This window comes from Rosa rugosa, chromosome 5, assembly GCF_958449725.1.
Source record: "Rosa rugosa chromosome 5, drRosRugo1.1, whole genome shotgun sequence".
NCBI lineage: Eukaryota > Viridiplantae > Streptophyta > Magnoliopsida > Rosales > Rosaceae > Rosa > Rosa rugosa.
This window is the reverse complement of record NC_084824.1, coordinates 47,012,194-47,024,693: the sequence shown is the minus strand read 5'-3', so window position 1 is coordinate 47,024,693 and position 12,500 is coordinate 47,012,194. Positions and strand designations below refer to the sequence as shown.

The 12,500-nt window shown below is 37.1% G+C and overlaps 1 protein-coding gene across 1 annotated transcript; it reads left to right on the top strand.

The window, feature by feature from the left end:
- The first annotated feature begins 2,638 nt into the window (after positions 1-2,638).
- LOC133712458 (probable indole-3-pyruvate monooxygenase YUCCA3) lies at positions 2,639-5,254 on the top strand. The gene is made up of 3 exons (XM_062138564.1): positions 2,639-3,381; positions 3,935-4,306; positions 4,774-5,254. The coding sequence occupies exons 1-3, from the start codon at positions 2,692-2,694 to the stop codon at positions 4,999-5,001; spliced, it is 1,290 nt and encodes a 429-aa protein (XP_061994548.1). The 5' UTR covers positions 2,639-2,691; the 3' UTR covers positions 5,002-5,254.
- Positions 5,255-12,500: the final 7,246 nt, after the last annotated feature.

Here is a 12,500-nt window from a genome sequence, read left to right as displayed (position 1 = left end):
ACCTCATTCCTTTTTGCAGACATACGAGAAAAAAAAGAGTAAGAAACCTAGTTAGTCCGAGAAAGCTTTGGGTGGAAAGAAACCATTTTTAAGATTGAAATAGTAACCTCATTCCATGTGCAGACATACAAGAAACGAAGTGTTATGAATTCAATTTTTATTTTTTCCACAAGTTGATACACATATATGCAACATTTGTTCATGTTCGTCCAAAGTATATAAACTATTCTTTTTCACCCATAGCGAATGTCATATATAATATGAAAACAAGGTAGATAACTTGATATATTTTGGATTCCATCTAGAGCGCAGCCATATAATTTTTGCAATAAAATGAACTTTATGTCCTTCAAACTAAGATTAACTAATTAGCTAATTAATATCCACAGAGTTCTTGTGAAAATTTTTAGACCACAATACGACATCAGTCATTGATTGAGGAGTGATGGAAAAAGCCAGATGAGGTTGATACCACATATAACGAGTCATTCTGGTTCGTCCATTTGTTACGGGCAAGTAGCAATAGAGCGATAGTCTGCAAACCATGAACTGTTGTTGTCCATATGCCATTGTAGCTTTGCATATAAATTCTAGATTTAGAGTCTGTCCAAATAGAACAGTACGTATTGTAGAACCAGAGAAACAACTTTATGCAACTATTTGAGGGTTTTGTACTTGTCACTTACCGCCACGAAGAAACAACACTCTTCTGGTGACCGGACCGGCTGTGATGGTCCCCGCCGGACAGGTCACCGTATAGTTTGAGACTCACACATTTAAAAGTTAACATCCCAGTCCATTCACTAACAGGCCACATATCAATACCTCATGCTATCCTTTAGGATTAGACTGAAACAGGTTGCATTACTGGCATATGTACTTTGCTAGATTGTTGACATTGTATAACAACGACAGTTCTGCTAGTTCGAACTGATGATCCTTCTGAAACTTTCAACTTGGCGATGAACCATTGATTGAAAGTGATGGGGCAATTTGTACACACTATTGCATGCAAGTGTAGTTTTCGTGCAATCAAGCAAAGGCATATGAGCTAGCTGGCAACCTAGATTTTTTGTTGGTGAAACAGTAGCTACGTACCTAGACACTTCCATAGGAACCATATTTTGCATGTATATCAATCCTTATCAACTAGATTTCGTGGGCACCCGTATATTCCCAAAAGCATATAAACTTCTTAAGAACTTTCCAAAATTTGTTATAAGTTTATAACTAATCAATCATCGGAGCCTAAACACTAAACAGTCACTTAATCGATCTCCTAGAGTCTTTGAGTTATTACTAGAAAGGCTTGTCGCTAAGTACAGAGCTGCATTTCTCAAATGATTCTTCTTAAAAATTGTAATAATACGATCAATACTTTATTAAAATTATAAGAATTGAATATAAAATATGATACTCGTAAAAAGGAGAATTAACAAGAAGATTTTACAAGATAATAATTGTTCTAACAAATTTTGTAATTACCTAGAAATAGATACAAAATGCGAAAAAAATCAAGATGTATCCTAGAATTTCTCTTTTTTGCATTATGATGGTCAATGAAAGTGGAAACATTAATTCCTGCATAAAAAATGGTTAAACCGTTAAACTTAGACATTCGGTATTGGTTAAAAGAGTCTTGACTAATGGAAGGCTAGGAGTCATTTTTGATATGCCAAGCTGCCCAGTTTATAAGGCCCTTATCTCGTTGGAACCTACCCCAGGAAAAATGAGGCTATAACCATGTGAGCACAGCCAGAATTCAGAGTACCAAAACAGTTTCTGGTAACCACAAGTGGGTGGCAACTCCATACCTATACCTAGAGTTTGAACTTTGAAGAGTAAAATACAACAGTGTCAGACCAAACTTTTTATCTCACAAAAGGGTTATGATGTAGTTTTTCTTAATTTTCTAGCTAGTACTCCCTGAAAATATAAAATATGTATAATTGTATAGGTATATATTCATACAGATCCTATCCAGAGGGCCTCGCTCTGAAATTAAAGTGAGAGGTTGGAGTTTAGGGTCACTTTTCGGTCGCATATCTACATCTCGACCGTTTAGTTTTTAGGTACTAATATATAGATCATCTCTGCAAAATTTCAGCTAAATTGATAGTAGTTAAGACATTGATAACTACCTTAAAGCTTGTACGGTTCAAGTTTGACAGATTCAGTTTGTCCATTGGTTTAAGCGGGTTAGATACCTTAAAGATCATCAATTTGGCTGAAATTTTGCAGAGATGATCTATATATTAGTACCTAAAAACTGAACGATCGAGATGTGAATATGTGACAGAAAAGTGACCATAAACTCTAACCTCGCACTAAATAGGATCTGTATATTCGTAATCATATAGTTAGTGTATTAATTTTTGTGGGTTTGTTATTATATGATTGAACTAATTAATCCAATAAACAAAAGCCAGGTGGCCTAAAGCTCATCATTTGGGAACCTCCAAATCATCCCCCTCACATGCTTATTTAGCTCTCATGGCAAAGACTCCAAGACCATCTTTATCTCTCTATTTAAACCTCTCCAACCCTCTCACAGACTCACACATGCTCACTTGAAACTTCAAACACATCTTACATTCCATTTTCTCCCTCTCCCTCTCCCTCTCCCTCTCTCTGTACCTAGCCCCTATCTCTTACCAAAAAGACAAACATACCATCATCATCACCATCATCATGATGCATAATAGTGCTTGTCACAGTCAATCTCTTGACCAAAACGAGCTTTTCTCCCGGAGATGCGTATGGGTGAACGGACCGGTCATCGTCGGCGCCGGTCCATCAGGCCTAGCAGTTGGTGCTGGTCTTAAAGACCAAGGAGTTCCATTCATCATTCTAGAAAGAGCTGACTGCATTGCTTCACTTTGGCAAAAGAGAACATATGACCGCCTCAAGCTTCACCTCCCCAAACAGTTTTGCCAATTACCCAACTTCCCATTCTCAGATGATTTTCCAGAATACCCCTCCAAAAACCACTTCATCAAGTATCTGGAGTCCTATGCACAGCACTTTGACATAAACCCCAATTTCAATGAGACAGTTCAGTCTGCTAAGTACGATGAGACCTTTGGTCTTTGGCGGGTGAAGACCATTGCTGCTGCAAGTGGTTCAGGCTCTGCTGTTGAAATCGACTACATTTGCCGGTGGCTCGTGGTGGCCACTGGAGAGAATTCTGAGAAAGTAGTGCCGGAGTTTGAAGGCTTGGAGGACTTTGGCGGCCATATCATGCATGCTTGTGACTACAGATCCGGCGTGGCTTACCGTGGCAAGAATGTATTAGTTGTTGGATGTGGAAATTCTGGCATGGAAGTCTCTCTTGATCTTTGCAACCACGATGCTAGCCCTTCCATGGTTGTTCGAAGTTCGGTAAGTATAAATAAATAAAAATATTCACAAAATTATTCTAGACTATAATATGAAACTGCTATACTCATCAAATTTTTTTATCAAATATATGATGTGTTTTATTGACATTCTTAAAATGTCACTTCGCATTCTCGGGGCTTTTTTTTTGTGAGTATGAAATACTGAATGACTTCCTACAAATATCAGCAACAACTCTCTATTAGAGCAACTCTAACAATTTTTCTATAATTTCTGTATTATAGGGAAGCAACAGTCAAAGCTTTAATCTCTTTTTCTTCTCTAACTCCAACAGATTCCCTATTTTACAACAATATCTAAAATCTCCATATTCTTCCTTAAAATTTTAGAGTTTGCTGTAAATATAGGGAATTTGGTTTTCTCTTTCCTCACTTTCCCTAAAATATGGATAGTTATAGGAAATCTGTTGGAGCAAAAGAGACTTATTTTTCCCTAAAGTAGAGAAAAATCAAAATATAGGGAATTTGTTGGAGTTGCTATTATTTATATTAATTATACTAGAACTTAGTTAGTTCCCTTCTGCGTTATTCTCCAGGTTCATGTTCTGCCAAGGGAAATTCTTGGAAAGTCAACATTTGAATTGGCAATTTTTCTGATGAAGTGGGTACCACTTTGGCTTACTGACAAGATATTGCTGATACTAGCTTGGATATTTCTAGGAAATCTTGAAAAATATGGTATAAAGAGACCATCCACAGGTCCTCTGCAGCTTAAGCACAACTCTGGGAAGACCCCAGTTTTGGACATTGGAGCTCTGCAGAAAATAAGATCTGGTGAAATCAAGGTGGTTCCTGGAATCAAGAGGTTCTCTCATGGCAGAGTCGAGCTTGTTAATGGTCAAAATCTTGTGATTGATTCTGTCATTTTGGCTACTGGGTATCGCAGCAATGTTCCTTCATGGCTCAAGGTCAGACTTTGATTTAATCATTTATTAGAATATACAATATTTTCCTTATTAATGTGTTTGGAAGCTTCTATATTTCAGTCCATGTGACAGTTATGGATTTTTTTTCCCCTTCAATTTTCTGGTGGAATCATTTGTTTTTGTTATATTTTTTTCCTCTTTATTTTGTGGTCAATATTCCAAGAAGTACAGACAGAAAAAGAAAAAAAAAAAAAAAAAAACCCAGAAGGAAACTGTGGTCAGTTTGTTAGTTTTCTGGGGTGGTCCATTTTATTGAGATTATTGTAAATTGAAATCAGAGGTCATATTATTATTTTAGAAAAGCTTCTCTGTTTTAGTTGTTTGGTACATTTCTTGAATGGGAAAGTTAAGGTTGACATACTTATTCTCAGTATAATTCCAAATTAGGAAAGGGCCTTTTTTTATTTTCTAGGTAAGTGTACTGATGAATGTGTGCTTTTGTTGTACAGGAAAATGAGTTCTTTTCTGGAGATGGAATCCCCAGAAATCCATTTCCAAATGGGTGGAAAGGGAAAGCTGGGCTTTATGCAGTTGGGTTCACTAGGAGAGGACTATCTGGAGCATCATTGGATGCCATTGGTGTATCCCAGGACATTGCCAAGAGCTGGAAAGAAGAAACAAAGCAGAAAAGGAAATCTGTCGCTGCTCGCCACCGCAGATGTATTTCACATATCTAAAAATGTCGAAATTACAGTTACATATAATCCGGTCCAATCCAGTCCGATCCAATCTGCCCAAATACGGCAAGATTGAAGAATGAACTTGGGTATTTTTTTTGTTTTTGTTTTTGTTTTTGTTTTTCATTAGTGACTGATCAACCAAAATAGCGATAAGTTTTTGTAAAAAAAAAATAATGTAGAATACACAAAAGGTAGCCCTCTCCTATAGAAAACCTAACATTTGAAAATAATTGGACGTCAATTTGTCAAATGGAAGATGAAGCTTATTCTTGTAATTCCTATGGAATTTTGTATTCAAATTTATTTATTTTCATATTCCAATGCAAATCAAGAGGATTCTCTCTCCCTCTCTCTCACTGGTCTGTAAGCTACAGTTGAAAGAAGTTATTTTGTCTTTTTGGTTGTGACTTGTGAGTAAGAAAAGTTGGATTTTGTTTGTTTTTTGGGTGTACTAATCATAAATATAGATGATGGGCTTCCGTCACCCCAATCTGGCCCAATAAATGTTGTGGACCCTTGTCCACCAGACCCCAACATCACAAATCTGGTCAAACTGATTCTGATTCTGACTCTTAACTGTTTTTAGAAAATAGGTATGGGAGCCTGGGAGGAGTCCGTGATATTGCACATGGAAATATGAAATCTTGTCAATATCCTTGAGGCTTGGACAGAGCAGATGCTTTAGAATTTGGGATCCCCTAGAATTTACCTCATCATATGCAATCCGATTATATTCTCTCTTGGGACAAAACAACGGCGGAAAATTCAAACTTTGTCTACTAATGTTGTAGACGCTCTTGACTACAACCCCGAAGCTGTATGCATGACCACTGTACCGCGTGATTTGGTTAAGATACAAAATTTCAAGGAAGGCTAGCAAGAGCACTAATGCAAAATTCAAACACTAAATTACAAAAATGTCTTCTTGGGTGACATTGAAATAGGGAATGATTACAATGAGACCTTTCTGATTCTAGTTAGTGTTTTCTATTTGGTTCAATGTAATAAGTGGTATATAAGGGAAAAGATCCTCTCCTAAGCAAGAAAGTTGCATAAGCTTCCTAAGCTTTCAACCACGTAAAAACACGTGAAACAACAACATCTAATGCTTCACAATAATGCCACGTAGTGATTGACATCGATCAAAAACAAATGATATCCTCTCCACTGATACAGTTCTTCTCTCTCTCATCTAATCTTCAATCTCCAAAACTCTCTTTCGGACCAAATCTGACTTGATTTTAGTTCCACTCAGCTCCACTTTGGTTCAAATTTTTTTGGTCTTTGTTAAGTTCTTTTTTTTTTTTTAGAGTAATATCAACCATTTTATTAATAATAAACATAAGAAAAATTACAACTTATAGATGTAAAAACTACATCAAAATATAAAATAACAAGAGAAATACTAGATGCAACAAAGCATCGGAAATAAAACCTAGCAAGGATACGAAGGGATGCAATTAAGCATTTGGTCTTTGTTAAGTTCTTGACTCGTCCTTATGGGTTTTGGTGGTTGATAAATTTTCTTGTGGGATTGGTTGGGATTCAATTGATTGGACAGAATTGGGAATACTGGTCATCAATTGAATTGGTATTGTTTCAACCATGGCAAAAACCCAAACTGATCATCAATATCACATAACATCTTGCTCAAGCTTTCTTCTGTGACCATGTGGTCAATCTGTTGAGAGCATTGGAGTTGCTCATGCCTTGATGATGAGTTTTGATGAAAGAGTTGTATTCCCGAAGGCCTTATAGTAGCAGTAATAGAGGTAGGAAAGAGGGATCAAGGCTAGCTTGTAAACACAATTGATGGAAAGAGGGATCAAGGCTTGTAAATGCAGTAGAGGCCTTGTAATATTTGGACTTCGATGAGAGGAATCTGAGGATAGAGGGATCTAATACCAATGCTATCAAACCCAGAACTCCAAAAGAAACACAATTGATGGTATAACAGTTCACTCAACACCCTTAACAAATATTCACAAGTGGGTTTCAACAAATTTGATGGGATCTCTTGATTTTTCTGAAAATTTCATTAGAGTTATAGAGAAGAGGTAGTGTGATTGTGCTCATTTTGAGATTCCATTTTGCAGTTGTGGTAATTGATTTCGTTGATATGACATGTAATTTCATACTCAAACATAAACCCAGTTTCTCTAATTAAGAAGAGCGCACAAGGGCTATAGAAGCAATACATGAGATTTTGGGTCTGGTGATTAGGAAAAGAAGAACAAAAAGAAGAAAGAAGAAAGAAGAAAGAAGAACGGAAGTGATGAAATGAAGTTCAGAGAGAAGAAACAAGTTTAGCAAAAGACAAAATAAAACTCAAAAATAAGAGAGAAAAATCATGTGAGTTTGTTGCGTACCGTTGGATCTCATAATAGCCATGTGGCGTTACCTTCTTCAAAGCTTAGGTAGCTTAGGATCCGGATCCGGATCCGTGGTATAGAAGCCTCTCAATCTGTCCCAAAGGCATTGGAGAGAAGAGATGTCTATAGTCATACGTACAACTAATCTTACACCCGGATACAACTTTCTTACACTGAATTTAGGATCAAGCACATCCCACTTAATTTTTTTAACAAGCATGTTTAATTTTGCCTACACAGGGCCTCACTGGAAAAGGAGCATGAAAATTTTATGCACAAAAAAGTCTTGTGCACGATTGGGTACGTAGTGCCCTTCACTTGCACTGTCTGAGTCCCCAATACATATCTCAGTAAATTCTCAACACTTTTATTTTATTTTTTATTTTTTGGGGATTTTTCCCACGTTTGTTGAAGTCGTCATTTTTTTTATGGTGCGGCTATTGTCACCCTACTGTTTACCCTACAAATAATTTTATATCTAAAATATCCAATTTTTACCCCTCAATTAAGCATAAAAATAAATAAAAACTAATGTTAGAAAAGAAAAGAAAAAAAATTAAATTCATTCATTGAAATAACTCTATTACGCTGCCAGCGATTTTGCCGGATCCTTTCTTTCTCTATTGTCTCCTAATAGACGAACATGAACAAGAGAGAGAGTTGGACTAAGATCTGTTCTCTATCACAATAGAACTCTGAATAATTTTATTTTTTTATTATTATTTCTTCATACATGGGTCTGTGTAACTTGAGTTTATCAAATAAAAGTAAGCAAACTTGCAATAGTGAATACATATATATCACCGATCATATCTGTGATGCCCCGGAAATTCGTAATTATTTTCCGAGGAATTTCCGGAATTTATTTTATGTTTATTGGACGGTTTCGTGGCTCGTGGATGGAGCGGAAGTGTTTCGAACGAATTTCTATTCAGAAAATGGGACTTTAGGGGTGGCGTAAAGGTTGACTTTTTATTCGTCGGGATTCTCCGGAAACTTCCTTCACAAAAGTTGTAGAGCGCGTCGATACGAGTTCGTGGACATGTGGAACGCGAAAATCGGAGTTCGTATGAGGAAGTTATGACTATTGGAAGAAGTTTCCATTTTGGTATAAATAGGGAAATTCCGAAAATATCTTCATAATTCCTCATTTCTGTTTTTGGAAATTTTCTTTCTCTCTCTTCTCTCTCGTCCGCGTCTTCAGAGTCGAAGATTTTCGACTGACCCGACCCGAACCCGGCCGACCCGACCCGGATTTTCCGGCCAACTGCGGCGGTCTCCGGCGACGAAACTTTCCAGATGGGATCGCCTCCTCCGTCTGGTCGTCCCTGTGGTACTCTCTAACGTCGATTCTTACTGTGTGCGACGGAGAAAGGTGGTGCAGCCTAGTGTTTTCGGACCCAACCGGAAAACACAGTTCCGGCGACGTCAAGGCTTCAAGCTTCCATCTTTGGGTTCGTGGGAGGCTCCTTGATCGATCTATGGTGTTTGTTTCGATCGGTTTACGTGGAAATCGGTTCAACTCAGTTGGGATTACTGTTCACGGCTTGTGAGGTAGTTTTCGATCCCTTAAGCTTGTTTTCTGACTTCGAGCTAGTTATGAGAATCCACAAGCATGTTTAGATGAAGCTTTTTGATGTTGGGAGTTTTGTGAAATAATGAGTTTTGGCCGGTGGCGGTGCTCCACCGTCTGTGGTGGCGTTCTGGCGGTGTTCCGGCCACTTAAGGAACTGTTTGTGGTATTATATATGTTCTACTCGTTGATACGAGCGTTTCGATATATAATATGCAAATTTTGGAGTTCGTATGGAATTGTTATGATTTTTGCAGTTTCATACCGATCGATTTATTCGATCCGTGAGGATTCGAGCGTCCGGTCGACATGTGGTTTGGTCACATCGATCATGGACGTATTCCGGAGACTTTGGGAGGTCTCGGATGTGGTTTTGCCTCGATTGGCACCACTTTGGGGATTTTAGTTCAAAACAGGGGTTTCGGACTTAAATCGTTTGTGAATCGTTACTGATTTGAGGTCATTGGTGATTAGGTGCTTCTAAAGGTGAATTGGACGAGTTGTTGGTGATAGTTTTGGTTCGGTTCTGTATAGAAGACGCAGCGGGAGTTTCGAGGTGAGTAATCTCACAAGGTTCATTTTGGAACGGAACACCTTATCGTTTTGTGAGTTATTGATTTAACTGCAAATTATATGTTTTAATGGGTTGTGGATTTATGAAAACAATAGGCATGAATGATGCGTTTTATTGTTTTGGGTTGTGGCTTTTGGAAAACAAATGACTTGGAATTGTTGATTCGATTTGTTTTGAAAAGCGTTGAGATTTGTGTATGAAAACAATATGCATGAAATGATGCTTTTTATTGTTTTGTGGCTTTTCGGAAAACAATGATTATGGAAATGTCGATTGTTTCGAAAAGCGTGAGATTTGTGTAATGTTTTTGAGTCCTGTGCGACTGTTTTAATGATTTGCTCCAAGGGACTGTGCGGCCCGAGGAACGAAGGTCTATGACCTTGGGCAGAATATCAGGTAATCACGTCTTTGGCCGGACGAGTGGTTACGTTCAGTTAGAGCTCTAGTCTGTCTGTCATCTAGGTAATTCATGGGGTAACGGGAATTGGTTATTGATAACTCATGACATTACGTGTTTTTTGGGAATAAAGTGTGAGTTGCTTCCTTATTAACGGTTTTTAAGGGGACAAGGTGTAAGTTGTTTTCCTTATTAACGACTTGGTACGAATTGGTACGTTTTGGTACGATTGATAGAAATCAAGGTGTGAGTTGCTTTCTATGTTATTTTGATAGAATTCAAGTGTGAGTTGTTTTGAGAATAATGTTTACACTGAGATTGTTTGTTTTAATGTAATCTCCTGAACTAAATTTCTATGCAGGGATTACTATGATTTTATCGATTGTTTTAATGTAACCTCCTGAACTAAGTTATATGCAGGGATTACTGCTTTTTGGATTGTTGTTCTGATGTAATCTCCTGAACTAAGTTATATGCAGGGATTACTGCTTTTTGGATTGTTGTTCTGATGTGATCTCCTGAACTAAGTTTCAATGCAGGGATTATTGATTTTACTTAATTTGATTTTTTTAAGTGTGGTTGTGGTTGTGATTTGGTGTGAGTTGTTTCGAGTTACTCATACGGCCTTGCAAAAGCTTACCGGGTTTGTTGTGTGACAACCCGGTGCACCATTCCAACGGTGTAGGGGTTAATCCTGCAGGGTAGGAAAATCGGGGCTGAAGCCGAGGTAGCTTGTTGGCAACAGAACAGGTAGGAAGCAAAATTGATTGGCCTTGCCATTGTTATGACTTCCGCTATGTAGTAAACTCTGAGGAGCTTTTGCGTTTTATCTTGTTGTGGACAATTTAATTCGTAAGCTTATGTAATATATGACTCTGTGGGCGGGTCAATATTGACATAGTAGGTTCAGGGCATCAATATGTATGTTGTATAAAGGGGAAAAAGTTTTCCAGGTATTTGGTATTGATGGCTGAACGTTCACGCATGTATAATTATGGGGTTATATATCGATTTTTAATTGTGTTAAAAATCAGGGGCGTGACAATATCTAATTCTAGATCATTGTTCAAAGAAATAGTATCAAAGCAGGACAAAGATGTTAAATAATCTCAAAAAATTCATGATCACCAAACGCAGCACCAGATTGCAAAGAAAAAAAAATTGCGAAAGCCAGCTTTGGTGCTAAACCCTTAAATTCCTTGTTTTCTTTGTTCACTTGAATATAAAGACATACAGCAAGGATTGTTGTCCCTATGCATGAGAGAAGAGTTAAATGGGAATGATCTGATAAGACCCATGTAGATGATGGTAGTGGATACACACATGGATGATTTACTTCTTGTTCTACCATTAATTCTGAGTTTGAGATTTTAAGTTGTGGTGTTGCTAATTGCCAGCGACCAAGTCTGGGCAGGAAAAAGGGTAGGGTAACTGATAAATTATTTTTTTTCCCTTAATTTTAATTTAATACATTTTATTTCATTCATGGGTAAAATAAGGTTTTTATGGAAAATATATTGCTTGTAGGGTGAAATGAGTAAACACTAGGGTGTGTATAGCCTCACCTTTTTTTTTTAACACCTTTGCTATTATTTAGACACACACACACACATATTTGTTAAGAGCACCTCCAGTGGATGTGTTAAAATTCACCTGAAAAACTCAATTACCGTTAATTTTGACATGGCATACAACTCTAGTGAATGTGGAAAAAACATTTAAACTTCATCTGCTATATTTAACAGAGGTAAAGCTATGGTATGTTAACATTTCTCATACATCAACTATTTTTACCACTTTAGGGACTCATGTTACCACTTTGAGGACTAATATTACTATTTTGAGGACTCATATGGTAAATTAAGAAAATTTACCACTTTAAGGACTCATGTTACCATTTTGAGGACTAATATTACTATTTTAAGGACTCATGTGGTAATTAAGAAAATTTATCACTTTAAGGACTCATGTTACCACTTTGAGGACTAATATTACTATTTTGAGGACTCATTTGATCACTTTTAAGGCAATTGTATGCATGTCATACGTTAACACATTGTAGAATTTTCCATTTAACAGTTCTCTCCAAGCTTTTTAACAAGGGCCTCATTGCTCATCCAATTATATTGCACTTCTGAGAGAAAGGGATAAAAAATATTAATAATATATTCTAGTAATGAATTTGACAGTTTCGTTGGAATGAAAGTCCAAATCTATCGAACGCAATTGGCTAGATCAGCCTTCAAATCTATGAAAGAACAAGCTGCATGTTTGTTTTTGGTAATTCGTATCATTGTTTTGTTACCAGTTTTATATGTTGAAATGGTAACTGAAGCTATGTATTATGGTAATTGATAGTCTTCTAGTTTTTTAACTCGCATGACTACATCACCACGTACAAACTCAAATCATATATTATAATGAAAGAAAACGATTCACTCCGTCATGATCATATATAGGTACATTGCTATTATTTGTGGCTCTTTTCTCAGCAAAATGAATTCGACAATTTGTCAGTTGCCACTGGATTTCCAAGGTTCTCATCATCAGCAATGGTCGACAGCAACCTCTTACTACAGA

Coding starts and splice junctions, on each gene's coding strand:
- LOC133712458 (XM_062138564.1), top strand. CDS start 2,692: ATGATGCATAATAGTGCTTGTCACAGTCAATCTCTTGACCAAAACGAG. Junction 3,382..3,934: donor CCATGGTTGTTCGAAGTTCG/GTAAGTATAAAT, acceptor GTTATTCTCCAG/GTTCATGTTCTGCCAAGGGA. Junction 4,307..4,773: donor ATGTTCCTTCATGGCTCAAG/GTCAGACTTTGA, acceptor TTTGTTGTACAG/GAAAATGAGTTCTTTTCTGG.